Source organism: Euprymna scolopes, chromosome 3 (genome assembly GCF_053919585.1).
Source record: "Euprymna scolopes isolate OS-2025 chromosome 3, ASM5391958v1, whole genome shotgun sequence".
NCBI classification, from domain to species: Eukaryota; Metazoa; Mollusca; class Cephalopoda; order Sepiida; family Sepiolidae; genus Euprymna; species Euprymna scolopes.
The window spans coordinates 21029786-21053489 of record NC_136484.1 but is presented as its reverse complement, the minus strand read 5'-3'; the positions used below and the strand labels follow the sequence as shown (position 1 = coordinate 21053489).

General features: G+C 34.1%; 1 protein-coding gene across 4 annotated transcripts in view; it reads left to right on the top strand.

Annotated features, from left to right (window-relative positions):
• LOC145253622 (TBC1 domain family member 1-like) overlaps window positions 1–23704 on the top strand; it is a 386800-nt gene that overhangs the window by 21589 nt on the left and 341507 nt on the right. Inside the window, exon 1 of one of the 4 annotated variants that reach the window (XM_080112956.1) lies at window positions 3661–3788. The exons of the other annotated variants lie outside the window; for them this stretch is intronic. Within the exon in view, the coding sequence (XP_079969082.1) occupies window positions 3771–3788 (18 nt within the window). The 5' untranslated portion in view covers window positions 3661–3770. Of the gene's footprint in view, window positions 1–3660; window positions 3789–23704 lie in introns of those variants that run through there. 4 annotated transcript variants of the gene reach the window in all.

Here is a 23704-nt window from a genome sequence, read left to right as displayed (position 1 = left end):
GGCTAAAAACATTAATTCCTTCACCCTCAACTGGGCACTTTTCTACAGGGAGGGGTCACTTTTTTCGCCAATATTTTCAAGTCATCCCCTCTTTTCGATTGACTAACCTTAATTTAAACATTCATCACTTCCGGTTTGGCGATGGGCGCAACAACAAAGACATCATGTTTTTTCCTCCTTTGCGGTACGGGTTCGAGCCTGCCTGTTTACTGCCACTTTTTTTTTGCTCAACACACACCTTCAAACAGCTGGGCAACGCCAGGCACCCAGGCTAGTCTTACATATAGGAAAAAAGGAAAAGAAAGTAAAATCTTAGAAACCGCTTCATGTAGTAATTTCCATTGACTAAGTTAAAGTTTGCACAAAAAAAAATAATTAAATATTAGCTGAGGTTTGAACTCACGATCTCTGCTTTTAAGTGACTGCTTGACTTAGATCACCGTGCCAAGTATAGAAATACCAAATCGATTTAACATAGAAATTTAAAAAAAATAAAAAAATGTGTGGTCCACCTTCTTCCTTTCTTTCTTTAGTACAGGCATGAGTTTATGCACGAGGAAGAAAAAGAATTCAACCCTGCTTAAATGTGCTGACTTTACGATTTTTAAACGCGTTTTCGTTTATTTATTAAAGCTTGTTTTTATAAAGATTTTATAAACAGTCAGTGTTAGGAACGACTGAGATATGGTTAATAAAAAAATTGTTCACACCCCTTAGGCGTTTAATATGGCGTAGTTTTTTTGTTTTTGTTTTTTATAAAAAAGGAAAAACGTTTATGGAAAGTTGTTTAAAGTGTATTTATGAAATGATGTTATTGAAATGTAAACAGGATAAAACAGATTTTATTAATAACTAGCGAGAGGTACCCGGCTTGCCCGGGTGTTTGGAGGTGTGTGTGTGTGGAAACTCCGGGGGTGGGGGGTTAAAAAAAAGTAAGTATGAGGATCGAACCCCAACCGTTGAGGCAAAGTTGTAAATTAAAGTGTGAAAAAAAACAAACAAAAAAAACAAAACAAAACGTGCGACGTTAACCATTGCCCCACCGCGAGATGCTAACGGAAACACGTTTGAATTTATTTAATTACTTGGATTTGGCAGGTGCCCGTTTTAATGAGTTAATGAGGTCAAGTTTGACTGTGGGATAGTATTTCATTTACTGCGGAACGCTTTTTTTATTTTTATTTTCCCAAGATGTTATATGAAAAAGACAAACCCACATGTGACGAGCGACAAATGTTGAATATTTATCTTCGCGAAATCGAGCAAATTAAAGACAGGCGAGCTTTGTTGTTAACTCTGAGATATTACGATTTATATGTGATATAAAAAGTTTTAAAAAGTTGTGAACCGACCGACCGCTTCTCTGAAAAAAGTCTTTTGTAGACATACAGAAAAAGCATACATACATACATTTTCGCTTTTATATTTATAGATAATAAAAGATAATCGCTTAAATGAGTTTATTTGTTAGAAAATATAATTTAGGATGCAGAAAACACATAACAGGGTCGATACTATTGTCAAAACAATGTAATAGTGTGTTAAAAAAACAAAAACAAAGACGATGCACAACGATCAGCAATAATGTTGCTTGCTTCATTACAGAAAAACATCAGTTTAAATAGTTATTAAAACCAAAACTTTATTACGTAGTCAATTAATTATAAAAAAAGGAACAGGCAATTATCTAGTTTGAAAAAATATAATTGTTTATCTGATAATTAGAATAAATAGGAAAGCGATAAATCTTTTGTGACATAAGCTGATTTTTGTTTTACACAAAAATAATTTTAATAAGTATTAATGAAAAGAAACTGAAGCTATGTATGGTTTTTATTTTTTGCAAAGAATGTAGAACAACAATAATAAATGAAAATTGGCAATGCTGAATAAATCATCAATTTGTCAAATGTATTCCTATTTAGACTTAATTTTATAAATTTAAATATATATTCACATTATTTCTTTTCTTGCTTTCTCTATATGTGACTGCATATATATATATATATATATATATATATATATATATATATATATATATATATATATAGTTTTAGAAGTTTCTTCCAAACCTTTTAAACTATTAAAAAAACATGTCCTTCATTGGAAAATTATTTTGTCAGTAATTCAATTAATCTCCAGTATCGCTGAATAGTTTTACTTACATGAACAAGCAATAATTCCAATCTTCTTAAAGAGATCACCAGTTGTTTACCATGAAACACTGCTTTGGGGATTTAAAAACAAAACAGTATATTAAATCATGGCTCCCCAGTAGTGTGGATCAAACACCACCTTCCTCAAAATACATGAACAAAAATATTTTGGATACTGGATCTAGATTTTTTTTTTTCTACAGATAAATTAAGCTGATCCATGTCATTTAAAAAAGTATTTCTTATATATTTTTCTTGTATGTTTTTCTTGTATATCACACTGTCAGCCAAATTCAAGCCACTGTCACATTGCAGTGTTGCATCTCTCTGCCTGTTTTACAAATACTTTAATGGAATGTGCTCTGATAAACTTGTAGCACTTGTGCCCCCTCAATGTACATACCTCTGATCAACTCAACAAGCAGAAAAATTCCACCCCTTTATTGTTGAGATCCATAGTTGACGGAAAACTTTCTACTCCACTAGTTGTTTACCTTGGACTACTAGATTTTGAAATCCCTTCTCCTTGTTTCATGTTTCCCTGACTGTACTAACATGCAGAAATTTAAATGTGAACAGCTCTCTTGCTGTTGAACTCCTGACAGTTCCCTATTAGATACGATCCCAAATAATAGCTCCCTATGTTTCAAGTGGCAGTATCAGTATGCCCTGTTGGGAGTGAAAAAGAGTAAAAGAAAAAAAATGTATGTGTGTGTGAAAGACACTTCTCAACCTATATACTCAACAAATTTTTGATCTACAGACTTGAAATTTAGTGTATATGGCATTCAGATATGTGGAAAACTTTTTAATCCATTTTCATCCGGAAAAAGGGCTGCTAAGGAGTCAAAATTGAAAAATTGGTGCATGGGGGTGATTGGATTTTTATCTGTTTGTCAACTGTTTCATGAATACGCATGCACGTTTGTGAAACATAAAAGCTTTTATGTTAAGAAGTAGATTGGAAAAAAAACTTTGTAAAGATTGTGTCAAGTTGGTTTGATGGTTATCGTACTTGACTCACTGTCTTTAGGTTTTGGTTTCGATCTCAGCTCAAGTATTTTTTTTATTTACTTACAAGAATTGAACTGTTTAGAAAAGACATAATATTCGCATGTACATGGCTCAGTTTCTGTATGAATTAGAATATAATATTATGCATAGTTTACGACCGGGCACCGCCGCCGGCCTGCTAGTATATATAAAAATTTGCCTTTTTACATGAAAACAATACTGTTAAATCGTTTTTATGTTGTTGGTTTGTTGCCTACACTAAAATGCAAAATGAAAAGAACTCATCTTGTTAATCTGTTCATATTTTATGTAGCTTGAAATTGTTTAGAGAATTCCATTTCTTGTATTATCTAATGTGTTTGCAATCTGTGCTTATCAATGAATTGTTCTCAGCACAGATTTATCTATTTTTATGTATTGAATATTGCGTTTTGTTTGTGTTACTAAAAAAGGTTTGTGCACATAATTGTCATCATTTACTAACACTAATGCCATACAGTTTCACGTGTAATAATTATTCTGAGATAAACCGCATCTAAGTTCAACCTTGTGTGCAGTGAATTAAATTTACTCTCAACTGTTAACACGAATATGTGAAGGATGATGCTTGGTTACCAGGTAACAATGAACTTTTTTTTTTTGATTTTGTTTGTCAGTTTTTGTTAGTCAAAAAAACTTTTGAAAAAATTCTTTTCACCTAAACCAACACTGCTATTGAGCTTTGTTTTTAATACCTAAACCAATACTGCTATTGAGCTAAATTGATTTTTAAAAACACACACACACACAGCCACCATTCATTTCGAAAATCATATTTCTCAAACCATTTACATACTTAAATAAATGCATTTAGTACCTCCACTGTCCTAAAAAAGCATGAATGCAGCTTTTAAACTGAAGATACACATTTTACTAACAGTATAACAATCAAAAGAAAATTAACATTTTGTCTGAAATATTTGTCAGTGATTAAAATTTTTTTTTTTTACATACAAGCAAAAAGAAAAAAATGCATTCAAAAACCGACCAGAAAAAAGTTAGATGAATTTAAATAAATATTTTTTATTTTATGACGGAAAACCTCAAAATAAAACCTCATCACGTAGGCCTCTCACATGCGACACACTTGATTCATTGCAGCAATCTTCACTTGCCCATTGGGAAGCGTGGGTCATGTTATTAGCAACCCAATAAAAATAAATTTGTTTGAGGGTGGTTCGACTATTCAGACTGTCGTAATGATTAAATTTTATAGGTATTTATACTGAAGATGCAAACGTTTTAATGTGTCTTGATGTAAATATTTAATGACTATCACATAAAATTCATACACAACCACAATCTTGATATATATATATATATATATATATATATATATATATATATATATTACTTATGTGAGTCCTAAGAATATTTATGCGTCCTAGCCCCCCACCCCCACCTGCCTTCTATCCAACGCCCAAACTGTAAATATTAAAATCTAATTCTTTAAATTGTTTAGTTACAGATAAAAAGATGAGTTGGTCAGCTCTACTATCTTTACGCTGAGCTTGAACTGAGGGTGGGTGAAAGAAGCCCCACCCCTCGACCAAGGTAAATTTCCTTGAAACAAACAAAAAACAGAGCAAATTTACTTTTGTGATTTGCAGGAAAGTCACGCACACTCTTATGAATTTCCTGTGTGCATTTTAATGGTTTTTTTTTTTTGTTTTTATGAAAAAGCTAACGTGGATCCTTAGGATGCACAAATCATATTTTATTGTATCATTTTATATTTTATGCGTTCCTAACATATGTGTATACTTGGCTATCAGTGTCTTTTCTCAAGCATTATTTTATAGTCGCTACATCATGCAGATACCCTTACCGTTGCTATCTATTATTTTTCTCTTTCTCTGTTCTCTCTTTCTCTCTCTCCCCCTTCGTTCTCTTTTCTTTCTTTCTCTCCCCCCCTTCGTTCTCTTTTCTTTCTTTCTCTCTCCCTCTTCGTTCTCTTTTCTTTCTTTCTCTCTCCCCCTTCGTTCTCTTTTCTTTCTTTCTCTCTCCCCCTTCGTTCTCTTTTCTTTCTTTCTCTCTCCCCCTTTCGTTCTCTTTTCTTTCTTTCTCTCTCCCCTTTCGTTCTCTTTTCTTTCTTTCTCTCTCCCCTTTCGTTCTCTTTTCTTTCTCTCTCATTCTTTTCTTTCTCTTTCTTTCTCTCCCTCTCTCCTTTTTCTCTCTATCTGTGTGTTTCTCTCTGTTTTTTTTAATTAAAAAAAATAATTATTGAATTTCCTGGAAAGTTCTGATCTGTTACAACGTATAAACTTGCGGTCTCGTTAAGCTTCTATTTTTCTGTATGTTGTGAACCCAATCTCTCATGAAGAAGACATTTCCTTTTCAAAGTCTGCTGAAGCCATAGGAATGAGAGATATGTGCACAGAGTGAATGCTTAAATGTGCTCGCATGTCACAAATGCAAAGGAAACAACAGCCGTTTTATTATTGCAGGTTCTTTTTAAAAAGTTGTTGAACACCAAATTGTGTTAAACATTTATGGATAACCCTTCTCCCCAAAAATTGCCCTCTTCCCATTTTCTATAACCACACGTGTTACCGATGACAAGCAAAAGTGATAATGTTTCCATACAATTACGTTTTTTAATTTTTGAGATGAGGATTACTTATTTGTATTATGTGGGCAGTCCTACTACGAATTTTGGAAGCCTTAAACCTATTTTATTTCTGGTTGTAATTATCACTATAAAATGTTGAAATTAAAGTTTGTATTCAAACTGCCGAATACCGTTAAATATTCGTGCAAGAAAAAAAAAAGTTCAACTTGCAATGTTTTCGAAAAACGCAACAACAGCAATAATAATAATAACAATAATAATAATGCCCTTGAACAGTATTATGAGAAAGTGCCAAGCCGGATACAAGTTCTCCAATACAGAGGAAAAAATGAACCACCAGATGTACATGGACGATCTGAAACTTTTTGCAAGGACCGAAAAGGAGCTAGAGACACTAATTAACACAACCAGAATCTTCAGCCAAGATATCCAAATGGAATTTAGAATAGAAAAGTGCGCACAATTAGTTATAAGAAAGGGAAAACTGGAAACGACAGAAGGCATGGAACTACACAACCAAACAGAAATGAGGGCACTAGGGGAACAAGCCGACTATAAATACTTGGCAATTCTGGAAGCGGACACAATCAGAGAAACAAATGAAAGAGAAAGTTGGAAAGGAATACCTCAGGAGAACAAGAAAACTCCTGGAAACTAAATTATATAGTAGAAACCTAATAAAAGGTATTAATACATGGGCAGTATCACTAGTAAGATACTCTTGGCCGTTTATAGGGTGGACAAAAGAAGAACTGAGACAACTCTACCAGAAAACTAGGAAACTCATGACCATGCATAATGCACTACACCCAAAGGACGATATTGACAGACTCTATGTGAAAAGGAAAGACGGTGGGAGGGGACTGATCTCTATAGAAGACTGTGTGAAGGACACGACAAAAGAACTAGAAAAATACATAATGCAAAACACTGAAAGAATAATTATGGCAGTGAGAGACACTGAAAAAAACAAAACAGAAGACAGACAAACGACAAAACGAGAAAAGAGAAGTGGGAAGAGAAACAACTCCACGGAAGATTCATAAAAATGACAAAAGATGAGAATAACGAAAACACCTGGACATGGATGCGAAAAGGACATATAAACCAAGAAACTGAATCTCTAATAACTGCAGCACAAGATAACTCGATAAGAACCAACTATATCAAAGCAAGGATCGATAAAACACAAGAAAACAGCAAATGCAGACTCTGTGGACAAAGAGAAGAAACGATAAACCATATAGTAAGCGAATGCAGCAAACTTGCCCAAAAGGAATACAAAAACAGGCATGACCAAGTGGGGAGGGTGGTACACTGGGAATTGTGTAAACGACTGCATTTTGAGCATACAGACAAATGGTACAAGCATAAACCTGCAACACCACCCGAAAACGAGAACCACAAAATCCTATGGGACATGGACATACAGACGGACAAACCCATCCAAGCAAGAAGACCAGATGTCGTAATAATTAACAAGAAAGAAAAATCCTGTCTAGTCATGGACTTTGCAGTCCCAGTTGATCACAGGGTGAGTATGAAAGAAAAGGAGAAACGAAGCAAATACACAGAGCTAGCCAGAGAGTTAAAAGGGATTTGGATGATGAAGAAAGTCCAAATAGTACCAATAATAGTAGGAGCACTAGGAACAATCCCGAAAAACTTTGAAAAAAGAATGTCAGAAATTGGAATCAGAGGAATAACTGCAAAAGTACAACAACTAACGATAATGAAAACGACTGAAATATTAAGGAAAACCCTTGAATGCGGAGAATAATACAAGACAATATAACGAATAAGCGTTACAGGGAATGAAGAACCCCGAAACTTCATATTTACAAGTTCTACACCCCCCTTATGCACTCCCCCTATTGTTTCATCACCGACCCCCCCCCCAAAAAAAAAAAATGATACCAAAGGGCCGAGAAGGGTCAATAAGGACTGAAAGACCGAGGAGCGAGCGCCAACTAGACCTCTGCTGGACAAGCGCAAAGAGAACTGGGACCTTGGGGAGGCTGAGTGCCACTCAAATTCCAGCATAAACCAATGGCCACTACCAGCGAGAAATCAATGGTAAGCGGCTGTTGCGATGATGCAAATTCATTTGCAAATGCTATCGAAGGAGGTGGAGAGGTCTGGACGTCTGGGGAGACTTGTTGTCACTCAGCTTCCAGAGAATACCACAGGTTTCCAATCAGATCATTTGTTGACTTGTGTGAAAGCTCCATGTGAGCCAAATATAATAATAATAATAACAATAATAATCCGTTTTCTTTTCCTGTTTCGACGTTCGTAGAAACCCCATCTTTCTTTCTTCCCACTAATACGCGAATTAACCGTACGTTCAAACGACTCAAGAAAAGAATGTATTCGCCAATGAAAGAAATACCGTTTTTTTTAAATGCCCAAATTCGATCGCGTCTTAATTTACGTATGTCACCTTTTCGTTTCCTATCGGTCGGGTTTCGAGTTTGAGTGTCTATGACATTTTACAATACGCACAAGCCACCTTTGAACGCTTGTTTCCATAACCGTTGTCACACACTATTTATTACGAATTACTATTTACTGCGTATATTATTTATAATTAACGGTTCCCATATCGTCTTAAATTCTATACTAGGTCTACTTAGTAATTGATTGCCACCCAGCATATGTACTGCCTCTTGGAATCGTCTTACTCTCCATGTTCTTCTCTATAATTTTTACTTCGTCCTATAATGGTAGATGGTCTGCCTTTTTCCTTCAAATATGTTCAGCTATAAGTGATTTTTCAATCTCTCCACGTATTACGACTTTTCGATGTTCCTCTAACCGTACTTTTAATTGACGACATGTTTCACCTTTGTATAGTTTTTCAAATTTACGTGGGATCTCATATACACAGTTCTTAGTCATGAGTTTTTTTTTTTTTTTATCCGCACAAGCTGTTTCCAAAACTGTTTCGCTTCTGAATACTGTCCTGATATCATATGTATTACATATTCTTTGAAGTTTACCTGACAAACCCTCTATTTATGGTACTCACTGTGGTGAGTTTCTTAGTGGTATCCTTTGATGTCTGGTCCAGATTTATTGGAGCTGATTTCATGCTTTCTGGATAGTTGTTTCGGTGGAGCGTTTCTCTTAAACTATCCATCTCCTCTTGATATGTATTGCTGTTACTACATATTGTTTTTGCTCGGTGTTGTAGGCGACGGATGATTCCTTTCTTTACATTATATGGATGGTAGGAGTTGAAGTTTAGGTACTGTCCAGTGAAAGTTGGCTTTCAGTATAAAAATGACATCAACCCCTGACCAGTGCGGGTTATCAGCATGCAACCCCTGTGAAATAAATAAGGTTCTGTTCGAAATTTCGTCCAAATTTCTGAATTCGACAAGATATACCTGAAGAAGGTCGGAGGTTACATCGACCAAAACGTTGTGAAAATGACATCGAAGATGAGAACAGTAGTCCGATGAATCTAAATAATAAATACATTTCCATACAAGTTTTTTTAAATGTTTTTTTATTTTTTATTTTTTATACTTTTTCAATCCCTAAATGAGGGATATTGCCACTAGTACATAAGGGTATACTATTTCAGATTGTGTTTAACAAAGGACTGTGAGGAGTTGAGTAGCAAGATATTTGTTCACATACATTTTTTTTCAACACTAGCATTTCAGCCCGGCGTTGCCCGGGTGTTTGGAGGTGTATGCTGAGCAAAGAAAAGAAAAAAGGTCAATTTTTTAACTTTGACCCCTTAAAATTTATTGTTTAGGGCTCAAATAAAGTTATTAAGTTAGATCCATGTCCAAGGAACCTATATCTAAAATTTCACGTATTTAGACCCAAAATTGTAGGAGGAGTTTGGTAGAGTTCTCAAAGGTCAAATCGTTGAACTTTGACCCCATAATCGCCAAATTTCTGTCCGAAAACCTATCACATCGATTTTCCCAAATCTCAGTACCCTGTATATCAAATTTATATTATTTAGAGTTATTGCGTAGGGAAATGTACACACACACACACACGTTCACTTTTATATATATATATATATATATATATATATATATATATAAATAAGCATGTCAGTACAGTCAAGGAAGCAGAAAATGAGGGTGGGGGTTAGTTCCAATGTCTAGCAGTCAAAGGAAAGAAACTATTAGAATAGAAAGCTTTTCAGCATTTAGGGACCTCAACAGTGAACAGGTGAGATTTTGTTGCTTGTCAGGTTGGACGGAAGTATTTGCATCAAGCGAGTATAAGTGTTACGAGTTCATCAGGACAAGTTCCATAAAAAAAAATCTGTACTTTCCCCTTTTTCTTTATTTTCTCTTTGTATATACTTGTTTTCCTTATGTCCTTTTCTATTTATAGAGAATCACAGCAGAGCTATTATCTAATATCAATGATGTAAGTCAGGTTCAAAATTAAAAAATGCTGAAACGCTGATAAGTATGTTTGTTATCAGAAGTCATAAATAAAACGGTTCTATAATTAATTCTGCCTCACACTTGGCTGTCTTTAATTATACGTCAGCACATATGCGTACAACTGATGTAATCTTTTTTTTATCTTAACCTATTCAACACACAACTCTATAATAATAAGCATAAATGTACCTTGTTTATGTCTGCTTGGGCTTTATTGTTTATACACGGTAGTAGTATCACAAATGCAGGGCTTGTACCTAAGAAATCTTCTTTTTCCAGTAGTAATAATTTATATATGAGGCACATTCCAAAAACAACGCCTTTTACTTTCTATTCCGCCCGAATGGATTAGATGGATTACAAATTGTATTGTTATGATGACTGAACTTATGCATTCATATCCTGAAAGTTTACGGCATCTAGGGATCGCTGCAGTGTAGGGGTGGAATTTTGCTGCTTGTCGGGTTTGAGGATATTGTTGGTGAAGGGGTACTAGTGCTCGAAATTCGTCAGAGCACTTGCCATTGAAATACTTGTTAAACATACACAAGGATGCCACGTTTCGGCAATGGGACAGAGGTTGAAGTTTAGTTTATAGTTCAGGACATATTAGGTTGGTGACGCTTTGTTTAAACCGTCTAGGAGTGAGAGGCTAGTGGCAGATACACCAGATGTGGCAACCATACTCCATGCATTGCATCAATGTATTTGTTCCAATTCATATTGTCTGTGAATGTTAACCTTAGGATCTTGAAGTACTTTCAGACTGTCAATGATTGAGAAGGATTTTTGTAATTATGCGTATAACTGATGTAATCTTTATTCTTTTTTTTTTTTTTTATCTTAACCTATTCAACACACAACTCTATAATGATAAGCATAAATATATTTTGTACATGTCTGCTTGGGTTTTATAGTTTACTAACAGGTTGTGTTGCCCGGTCGTAAAATATACTTAAATATGATCTATCTGGAATCTCTAGATATGAAAGATTTTGCTTATGAAATTTTCAGCTTACGAAACATGATGTGAACATTTTTTTGTCCCTGCATACGAAAAAGTTTTCAGCATACGAAAAAAATTTCAGCATACGAGTGACAGAAAGATTATTTTTCAGGCACCCAATTCTTTGTAAATATTTTTAAAATTCAATTAAAATTTTTTTTAGTAATTTTCTAGAAATATTTGTAGATTTTTATCTGGAAAACATTTTTTTTTTTCTTATACTTGAATTTATTTTTTTTCTACTTCTCCCATAAATTAAAATTATTTTAAAAATTGAAAAATTAATGTATGCATATGCATTACAATTTTTACCACGTTTATAGAATGTTTTTTTTTTTTTTTTTTTTTATACAGTGATCACCACTTAACAAGGCCCGGAAGCCACTCAGGGATAAGTACATTACGTTAGTGTGGAGATTTGATGAAGTGTTTACTTAAGGGGGCAGTTCATTAGGAATTTGTTAACGTTGGACTTGAACACATCCAAGTTGTAGTCCGGTGGGAAGCAGGCAGACGGAACAGAGTTTCACAGGCGTGCAGTTCTAAGAAAGAAGCTTTGTTCATGGAATCCGCATTTTGATTTAGGCACAGATAAAGAGTGGGGGAAACTTTTGACAGTGGATTCAGCTAGACGGGTGTTTTTCGTGAAAGATTGGCGAGGGGGGACCAGAGATTGGAGTTCAGACGAGCACCTGTCATGGAAATAACGATAAAACAAGGATAGGCTCGCAACGTCTCTTCTGTGGGAAAGAGGTTGCAGGGTAGAGAAAAGGGCATCCCCCACTAAGCCACAAAGTCTATTTTGTACTCTGTCAAGGCAGGATAGGCTGTTTTGTAGATTGAAGAAAGATTTTCTGTTTTAATTTTTATCGTATACTCTCTGAAATTTTGGAAGGGGTGGAAGAGTTTATTAATATTTTTCTATGAAATCAAATTAACTGTAAGGAAATAAATAATCCATTTCACTTTGAATAAATCTTCCAGTAGTAATAATTTATATACGAGGGACATCCCTTAAGCAATGCCTCCTATTTTTATTCCGCCCAAATGGATCGGATGGATTACAAATTGTATTATGATTAGGGCTATGACAAGAAAATATTACCATTGTTTTGACTCTCGAGTATATATCCAACACAGTTAAACACAGTTAATCAATCGAGAACCACATCACTCTATCTAAAAACATACAAGATATTAACTGATATATACTCGAGAGTCAAAATAATAAAAAGAATATTCTCTTATCATAGCCCTAGTTATGATAACTGAACTTATGCATACATGACCTGAAAAGTTTAATTTCTCTGTTGCAGACATTTACGGTGTGAGCTCTAAGAAAGCTATCTCTGTCATGGATACTTGTCAGGAGCAGAGATGTGCCATTGAATTCCTTCATGAAAAAAAAAACCTATCAACATTCATCGGCGCCTATTGAACCTTTACAAAATCAATGCAGTTGATGTTAGCACAGTTAAATGGGTTTGTCGATTTCAGTGTCAACGGAGATGTAAGTGTTAAAGCACGCTCCGAACTTTTACTATCAAGGCATTGTTCATTGTTGACAAAAATACAATGAGAATGGTGGTGGCTATGTAGAAAAATAAATTATGGAACACAAAGGGTTGTTCGTTTTAATGGTACCACTCCCGTCTTTGTAGCTCTTCAATGTTTTAGTTTTTAAGTTAAAAAAATAGGAGGCCTTACTTTTGGAACGACTCTTGTATGCAAATGGAACAGTAAATTTTTTGGTACTCTTGGTTCCAGAACTTTTCCAGGTTTAAGCTCAAACTAAAAGACTACTATCAGCAGTGAAAGTTTGCTTTCAGTATATGGATGACATAAACGCTGACAAATTGATTGCATGCTACACCCAGCACCATCTGTTGGGCACTCCGTAAAGTAGCTTGGATTTTCAAGTAGCCTCACATAATTTTGTGTAGATTAAAAGAATTGCCAGACCATTAGTTGTCGGAATATTAGTGGCACCTGTACTCTATATTATTGATCGTGTTTTGATTTTAAAGACGACAGGTGTGATTTCAATGCTTATTGTTTGCTTGTTTTCATGGAAAATTTAAAGATTCTAATATTTATCAAAGTGATTTTGTTGTTGTTGTATTCAGCATCTAACTTAAAGCATATTTTTGCGTTTTGTGAATAAATGAACCCATATATGAGTGTTGATTGTGTTCCTATTAACTTTACTTCCTATGAGGCCAGAGTTAGGCTTTGTCCTGCTACTCTATAAATAGAAAAGAACACTATATTGGAAGAAAAAAAGGGGATGGGGAAGAAAAGAAAAAGGGAAATAGGTAAAAAAAGGGGGGGGGAAGAAAAAGGAAAATAGGTAAAAAAAAAAGGGGGGGGGGGAAGCAAAGAAAAAACGGGCATAAGGTCGGTTTTTAATGTGGAAAAAATCTACCTTCCCAAAAAATGTGCTGAATTGGAACTAAAATAAAAATTGCCTTGGTCTAAAAGGAATTTCTGTCACTGACCGTGGGCAAAAAGACGTAGATTCAGTTCAAAATTGCACTCAAGTACTTGAGTTTGACATATATTCCTGAGTTTGATAAGACGCACTTGAAGAAGACTAGACTACCGATCTCGGTGGCCGTGGCCTACATCGACCAAAACGTGAGAATAACATCCAATATGAGAAGGGTAGTCCAAAGAATCCAAAGAAAATGCATGTTTTTAATTGTATATAGTAATTGTATTGTTTTTATAGTTTTAAAATAATTTTGTGTATAAATTTTTATGAAGTTAGATTTTTATAGATACCAACTAAGATGTATTTGAGCATGAAAAGGATCGTTTCATTTCTGGTTCAAGCTAGAAAGTAATATAAGACTTTTAATGTCTGAGACGAGTTGAGCAACAGATAATTTTAACGTTTTCTTGATTTTGTTGACGCATTAACATAAATTTGAGTTAACCTTTTTTAAGGTGGTTTTAGATCAAAGTAATGTTCTTCAGCATTGTTCTTTAGTTGAAAATCACTTTCTGCAAAGATTGTTCAGTTTGAGCCAATATTAATTTTTTTTCAAAAAAGGAAAGTATCTACATAAAACCTCAGACAAAAGTTAACAAGTAGATAAGATTTGATCAACACATTATTACATATCATTGAACAATCTGAAAATTTAAATTATGTCATTGTTTTCAGTATTTTATTGCGAGGAGAGAGCGCTTTGCCTTTTAAAAAATTTAGATGTTTAATGTTTCAAGGGGAAAAAATGGCTAAAATGTGATACCAAGACATTTCTATTGAATATCATAAAACAAAGGTTCTACGTCTGAACACCTTGCATCGTTCGTGTGCCATAACTAGGACCATGACAACAGTATATTGTTTTCATTGTTACTAGCGGGGAGTACCCGGCGTTGCCCGGGTGTTTTTGGGTGTGTGTGGTCAGCGGGGGTGTGGGGGGTGTTAATGAAAACCTAAGAATAAGCGAAGTAAAAAAAATCCAGAAAAACGAACGTTAAAAAATTTGAAAAACATGTGAAAAATGGCTTAAATAACCCTGCTTCAATATTAAAATTTAAAAATCTCACACCACGCTTCGAACCCAAAACTTTTTAGATAATGAGGCCGCGCTCTAAGCAACTGAGCTAAGACGACGTCGCCGAAATTGTCGTTTTTTTCAAATATTTAAAGTAAATCAGGTTATGACGTCGTATGATGCATGCGTAGTACCGAACTCATCATGAGAGGATGGTTTTTGCTGACCTCCCCCCCCCACCGTAGAAAACTGCTGATTTCAGGGTGAAGAAATTAACGTTTTTGGCCAATTTTTCGATATTTGTCGGGCGAAGGTTGGAAGTTTAAAATGATACCGATCTGGCAAAAATCCGTGACCCGTGTCAAAAGTTTTTGCGAGACATACAAACACACACACATACATACAAACATACAAACACACACACATACATACACACATTTTCGCTTTTATTTATTTATTTATTTATTTATATATATATATATATATAGATGACTCTTGAGCATATATCCGTTGATATCTTATATGCTTTTATACAGAGTAATATGGTTCTCAGTTGATTAATTGTGTCTAACTGTGTCGGATATATGTTTGAGAGTCAAAACAATGAAAAGAATATACTGTTGTCATAGCTCTAGCTACGACTAGTCTAGTCTCCAAAAACAAAATCCTTATCAAGTAGCATCAGACTTTGAGCAAATTAAATGCTGTTAGAGTTTGGAAAAAAAGTAATAGATGATGGAAAATGTTTTAAAGAAAAACATGATTATATTCTTTTGGATTTTTATTCATTGAAATATTAATAAAAAAAAAAAATGACTTCATACAGCTTTGAAAAAAAAACTGCTTGTCATCTTTAAACTCAACTCTATAATTACATTTTTATTCTATAAAAATTTATAAAATTCAGCTTCTTTCTCTAGAGTTCAGTTTTTTGTTCACCTTGTTTGATTCTACAAAAATGTCCAGTTCTCCACATTTTGAACCATGGTTGTCTGATTTGTGAAAATGAAATTCATCTCCAGAATTGAGTTGATTCTCCAAAATTTGAACTTTGTGATTGAAACGCTTTAACATAAGAATACATCGCATGAATCAACTGACTTGGATTTTAAATCCATCAAAAGTATTGTGACATCCATGGCGAATGTAAGCGCACGAATTCAGTTATGTTCAGCTTGAGAATAAATTCATTGCAGCATCTGCCTTATGCAATAAACTCCACAGTGGTAAATTAGTTCACCCTACTCTGGGTATTTATTTTTCTCCCACTGCAAGAAATATGACAAGGGTCAGAAAGTATGATTCAAAAGTCAGTACCCCCGAGGAGGAGCACTTTGACCTGCAAAACATGCATGGCAAGCCCCATTGGCATTCCCTGGTAGGAGTGCCTCAGATGATTAGCAATAAACTAACTCCTTCTCAAAGAGAGAAGGCAAAGCCTGGTAGTTCATCCTACTCTTATTGAATTCTTTTAAAATGTCTTTGACACCTGGCATTAATGATTAAATGCTGAGGATTTGATAACATTGAGGAGTCAAACGATCGCATGCAAAAGACTTTAAAATTTTAGTGACTTTGCGTGTGAATTTTCTTAGCGAATAATGTCATGGATTCTTTTTGCAACGTTGCTGCTTGATAAATTCAAAGAAATTAATGTAATTTGGCATAAAAGCTTAGCTGTGGCTCCATCTATGCTGTCTAGTCATTCAAGTGAAAGATTCCTTTATGACACCAACTTCTTCCTCTGTGTGTGTGTGTGTGTGTGTGTGTGTGGTTGTTGCTGTTGTAGGGGGTTGCAAGTGCGAATAAAACAAAACTAACAAAATTTGAATCAACATTTTTTTTTTTTTTCTTGTGAAATTATGCAGGTTTCTGGTTGAATGAATATGAAACCTGTGATACCGAATTCAAATTGGATCTATTGTGGTTATTTTTCAACTAATACTGTTGGGAAAAGTATGAGGTTATAATTCCTCCTTACCCTCCTCATTTCTGGATAAAACATCAACTTGTCTTCAATTAATTGCACAAAATGAATAATTTATAATAGCTATTGTATTTTGGGATTAAATAACCTAAAATTGAAGTGAACATTATGTTGGACAAACCGAACTTGTTTTAGACTTAGTCACATTTTTATTGTTGGGTGTATTTGGCTATGCAACATCAACCGGGGTGGTCCGCTCAAATGTCACCTCATTGACATTGTGTCACTCCTCCTTTGTTGTCATTCGCCCCCCCCCCCAAGATATGACACTGCTTTATTTATATATATATATATATATATTATAACCACTTAATCTTTTTTTTTCCAATTTTTTTTCAGTTAAAAAAAGTAGTTAAATGAGTGTCATCAAATGATTTCAAATGTATTATTAAAAACTACAAAAAATACAAAGTTTCAATAAAAAACAGTAAGAAGATTCTCTAGTGACTAATTAAAAAAAATTTTTTTAATAGTTTTTAATATTTTAGAAAAGATTTAAAAACTTAAAAATTACATAATATATGATAAATAAATCCTATTTTCTGACTATTTTTGCACCTTAACGTGGCTGAAAAATTTTGTTTTGCTGTCGCCCGGGGAGGGGGGGGGCGAACTGCCCATCCCCTGCCTACCCTTAGCTACGCTACTGTATTGCGGTTATGTGTGAACTAATATAGTTGGGAAAAGTACGAGGTCATAATTTTCCTCCATTTATGGATAAAACATCAACTTGTCTTCAATTAATTGCACAAAATGAATAATGTATAATAGGTATTTTGTTTTGGCATTAAATAACCTAAAATTGAAGTAAACAGACAAAACAAACATTATGTTGGAAAAACTTAACTTGTTTTAGACTTCGTCACATTTTTATTGTTGTTTGTAGCTTGCTGTATACATATAGCAATATTAGATTCAAAGATAATCGACAAGATAACTCCATCAGTGTCAGTTTGTAGAGTTACCAATTCTTGTAAGATCACCTAAGTAACTTTGACCCTGGCCAGAAGCAAATGGGTGACCATTTTAAGAAAATCAAGTGCATATGAGGAAATTCTATATAAACCTTGGATGGTGTTGGCATATTTTCACAGCAAGTGTTTCTTTGAGCTTATGGTGTCCCCCTCCCCTGTCAAACATTAACAAAAAGCACTCGTCTAGCTACAATCACTATCAACAATTTCCCCCCTTTCTATCTGTACTTAAATGTAAACACAAATTCTATGAACAGAGCTTTCTTTTTAGAACTGCCGGCCTGTGGAATTCTGTTCCACTAGCCTGTTTTCGAGCTTACTACAACATGGCCATCTTAAAGTCGAATGTAAACAAGTTCTTGGTGAGTCGTCTCCTTAAATAGTTCATTTCTACCCAATTTTACCACTAACGATCACTAAGCTGTTGTCTAAGTTACCATCCCAAACTCATTAGCTCTTATTCACGAGTAGCCTTTAGGCCTTCATAAGTCGTGACTCCTTTGTAAAAAAAAAAAAAATAAAATAAAAAAAAAAATAAAGAAGAAAATGGTGCAAGTGGTGTTAAGTGCTAATATTAGCCAAAAAAACAGGGAAGGCAAAGAGTAGGTCAGATATACAAGGGGAATAGTGAGAGGATCACGTGAGTCCGTTGTTGTCAATGTTTTTCTTGATTTTTGCTTGAAAAGAATTTGTATTGAAAAGGGAGTACAAAAAAAAAACGGATTTTGTGTAATTGTGTTTTTAATTTGTAAAATGAAACTGGAATCAATAAGATGTTTGAGTTTGGTTTTGTGAAGGTGTTTAACCATAAAGCATTTTTGTGTATCAAACATGTGATTAAGAGCTAGCATGTGTGAAACGAGTGCATTTAAAATATCATACAATTTTTAACTCTGTTATGCTTAGTAATATATAACACCAAAGCTGAATCCATGAACGTTTGTTTCCGTAAGACTTTCCCATAAGTCGTACTGTGTAAGTGTATATCTATTACATAAAGGGCAAAGTGTGTGTGTGTCGCAAAAACTTTCAACACAGGCGACGGATCCTTACGAGATCTGTATCATTTTGAATCTGTACCCTTCGGACGACAAATATCGAAAAATTGGCCAAAAATATTATGTATATATATTATAATTTTTTAATTTTTTTAATTACATTTTCACCCCAAACAAGGCACATTGCCACTTTGATGTAGGGAGCTACTATCAGGGGCATAATCTACAGGGGTACTATGTGGGAAGTTAGGCAGCAAGATGTCGGTTCACGTTACACTTGAACTTCTGCATGTCAGTACAGTTGAGGAAGCAGGAACCCGGAAGAGAATTCCAAAGTCTAGTGGTTCTGGGAAGAAACTACTTGAGTAGAAGGCTCTCTTACACCTAGGGATCTCTACTGTGAAAGGGTGGGATTTAGCTGTTTGTCGGGAGTATTTACGTCGAGGGGGTATGAGTGCTTGCAGTTCTTTGGAGCATTCACCGTTAAAATTATATATATATATATATATATATATATATCTCTCTCTCTCTATATATATATATATATATATATATAATCCCTGACACAGTTTTTCATGGTAAATAGTTGATGATCCCTACAATAATTTTAAGACTAGTGTGAATTCTTAGCAGCAACTTAATGCAGTTATTGTAAGATATTAATTGATTTACAAACAAAAGAATGTTCCAATGAAGGACTTATGACTAAATCAAAAATAAATTTTCATATAATTTTAAAGGTTGAAAAACTTCCACGACTACACACACACACACATATAATCAACTCGCATTGGATATATTTATTGAGTTTTTTTTCAAGTTAAGCCGCAATTCCACCCTCCTAACGTTTCTAATGTAGACAGATGTGCGCAATTTCACACACACATCAAATTTTTACAACTGTTTGTTTACTTTGCCTTATTCTCGAGTCTGAAATGTATACATTTAAAGAAAATTTTCTGGAAATCTTGACAGTTTTTTTTTTTTTTTTTTTTTTTTTAAATTCCTGACGTTACTTTCTTGCCATGATGAGTATTAATTATTTAACATTACGAATGAAGTCTGAAAAAAACCCAAAAAACTTTCACTTCTTGATTTAACATATTGATCATAGGTCTCTATATTATTGCTTTTCTCTCAATTTTTCAATGTGTTTATTTTTCTCTCTCGCACTCTGTCCTTCTCTCACACACTGTTTCTTTCTCTGTTTTCTCTCTCTCTCTTTCTCTGCTTTCTCTCTCTCTTTCTCTGCTTTCTCTCTCTCTTTCTCTCTTCTCTCTTTCTCTGCTTTCTCTCTTGCTTTCTCTCTTTCTCTCTCACTTTCTCTCTCTCTCTTTCTCTCTCTCCTTTCTCTCTTTCTCTCTCTCCTTTCTCTCTTTCTCTCTCTTTCTCTCTCTCCTTTCTCTCTTTCCTTTCTCTCTTTCTCTCTCTCCTTTCTCTCTTTCTCTCTCGTTTCTCCTCCTCTCTCTCTCTTTCTGTCTGTCTGTCTCTTTGTTTCTCTCTCTCTCTCTCTCTGTTTCTCTCAACCTAATAAAGAATAATCAATACAAATATAACAGATATTTGTTTTTATTGTCTACTAATTACTTTTCGCTGCATGACATTTTGTACGAATAATTTAATCTGTACTTTTATCATCAAATGCTTACATGTGACAGACCCAGAGATGTGAGGTCGTAAATGAAAAACATTTCCACTTATGAGTAATTATTAAACAGCTGTTAAAAATATAAGTTGAGGCCACATTATTTATGCTTTGTGTAATCACCGTTCGCCCTGATTTACAAACATTGACCCCATTTTTATAAACTGCTTTGACTTCAAAAGGCAATATAGACTGTGATAAAAACAAGGCTGTAAAACTAATAAAGATATACCCAGTTAGAGAGTCGAAGGAAAATCTGATTAAAAAAAAAAAAAAAGAAATATATATATTTAACTATTGGAGCCCTGTGGAAATTCTACAGTGATTTCTGCATCAATCTGAATAGTTTATTGTAAAATCTTTCGTTCTTGTTTTGTAAAAATAATGGTCATTGTCAGCTAAATATTCTTTAAATAAATAAAACCTTTTTTTGTTATTTTAGCCCAAACAAGGCATAGTGCCGCTTTCATGTAAAGGGCTACTAATTGGCACCAAGTTTACAAGGATACTATGTAGGGAGTTGAGCAGTGAGATTTCTGTTCACATTACACTTGAACTTCTCCATGTCAGTACAGTAAGGGATCAGGGACCCGGGAGGGAATTCCAAAATATAACAGTTTGAAGGCAGAAACTATTTAAGTAGGTTTTCCAGCATCAAGGGATCTCTGCAGTATAAGGGTGGGATTTTGCTTCTTGTCAAGTTAGTTGGGTATATTTACATCGAGATGATACAAGTGCTTTGAGTTTGCCGGAGCACATTCTATTAAAACACTTGTAAAACAGACACAAGGATGTTGCATTTCGGTGATGGGACAGAGGTTGGAGTTTGGTTGCTGATGTGGGACTTAAGTTGGCGACTCTTTCTTACAACCTGTCTGAGAGTGAAAAACTAGTGGCAGATGCACCAACCCAGATGTGACAACAATACTTCATATATGGGCGAATAGTGGCTTTGTAGAGGTACAGGATACTCACAAGTGTGAGTGACATTCTACGGTAGGGTCTTTGCAGCAGCCTTGGCAATGACCTCAATGTATTTGTTCCAATTCATGTTACCTGTGAATGTGAGGCCGAGGAGTTTGAACAAAATACTTCCAGGTAGTGCGTCATTAACCTCTAAAATTGTATTTTTTTGGTATGTTTCAGTATCATCTCACAAGAAAGGTTGATATGCAATTAAAATATATAAACTATTATCACGAAACCGCTTCCCTACAGGCTACAACACGGTCATCTTCAAATATTAATAAATGCTTGTCTTCATAAGTAATCAAATTTTGTCCCTTTCATTCACCATTTTTAAAATCTCTGATTCTGTATCATTCAACTAACAATTCATCTATCTGCATCCTTGAATGCCTTTTGGCCTTGATAAGCACTGAATCCTTAGATATTAAAGATATTTCTGCCCTATTTGAAACAGTAAAATTGTCTATGTAATCATACTCAGCAGTTCTTTGATACAGCAGAGGCGCATACGAAAAGTGATGTTTTTATGTAAGGTTTTCATATCTACCATTAAAATGTCAATATCGAATGAAATATGTGATCAAAGATATGAAATTTGATGAAAAATTCTGTTTTGTAAAAAAAATTAAAGATTTCAGTCGGTTAGGAAGTTGCTGAAAGTGTATCTATTTCTCATAGCTTAAAGATTTTTTTTTTTTTTTCAAAGTCTGTTTTCCACAGTTAAGAGTAGGCACCGCCAAAACTGGGGGGGGGGTCAGGTAAGTACTTTTTGACGGACCGTTTTTTTAAAAATCTACCAAAAATCAGGTAATTATCCAATCAATACGAAATTTTCAGCGATTATTAAGAGAAGAATGAACTTTATAACAGTGTACTTATTTTTTATAAACAATATTTATATATATATATTTTTTTTTGCTTACAAAAACCCCCCTTGCTTTGAGGGGGTTCCAAATATGCTTAAAATAATCATCTGAAACTGAACAAAACATATTGTGTTGTTGTAAGGAACGGGATTATAGATTAAAAAAAAAACAAAAAAAAACTTGTTTGCATACCTTATTTTGACGTCTGAATATCAGAACTTTAATTGTGTTTAATTATCCCGTTTTTGAGTTTTGAAGTGTGAAATTCGGTGAATATGTTAAGTAAAATAATTAATTTAAGTTAAGCAAAACAAAAAAAATTTTTTTTAATATTTATACGAAAAAAGCCATTTTAAAATCTTTGATAAATAAATTAACAATTTCTTTTTAGTGAGCCGAAGAATACATGACCATTATTAAACAGGGCATGCTTTGAAGAATCGATACAAAAAAAAAAAAATTCGATAAATATTGTGCCATTTGTGTTAAAAATATCATTATTTTTTCGATCCAGTTTGGAAACGTTTGCCGCCTTTCGACTACGGTGGACCAAACGCGCTGAAATAATTTTTTTTATTCTGCTTTAAATTGCCCCCTCCCCATTTTGGAGAGCCTGGCCCCCACACACATACACATTAAAAACCAAACTCATACAAATGGTCACCCATCTGGTACTGGCCAGCCTCAGCGTTAATAATACATTGAAATTTTCGTCACTGAAAGATGTTTTTTTTTGGGCTTTTTGGTCTTCCGTAGTTTGCTTTTTATCAAGTACAAATGTAAACAGTAATCAAATCGACTCGAAGTAACTGGTTGCCTATATGAATAAGTGGAATTATTTGAAATCCAGGTACTTATATTATAATATTTTTGCATATTCTCTTAGAAAATCATCCTAAATCTTAGTTAGACAATAAATAAATAAATTATTTCAAAAACCTTTTTTTTTTTTTTTAAACTATTTATATACGTTTTTTGTGCAAAATAAAAACCGCCAATTGTTAACTTTTGGGGAAAATTTAACATTTCAAATTTAATTAAAAATAGTAGAAAAAGTTTTACATTATTCTGCTTTCTATATGATAAAATTCAGGGTTTTATCTTTCTGGGGGAAAAAAAGTTACTCAGAAATAATGGATTTTAATAAATGTAATTTCGTTTTAAAAAACAACAACTTGATTTTTCGGCCATTTTTGACGGTGCCTAGTTAAGAGTAATAGAATTATTGTCGGTTGATTCTTTGGTGATTTTGAGAAAAAAAAAAAGTCTCTGACTCTGATTCCTACGAGTCTTACTCCTTTCAAGACCTTAAACTCCAAAACACTAACAGTGATAAAATTTTAAACGTATCTATTTTATTTTTATTGTTTTATAAGTCTACCATTTTAATCCATTATCCTTTACTATGTTATGACTAGGGCGATGACAACAGCATATTCTTTTCATTATTTTGACTCTCGAGTATATATCCCCGACACAGTTAATCAACCGAGAACCACATCACTCTATATAACAGCATATAAGATATCAACGCATACACACTCG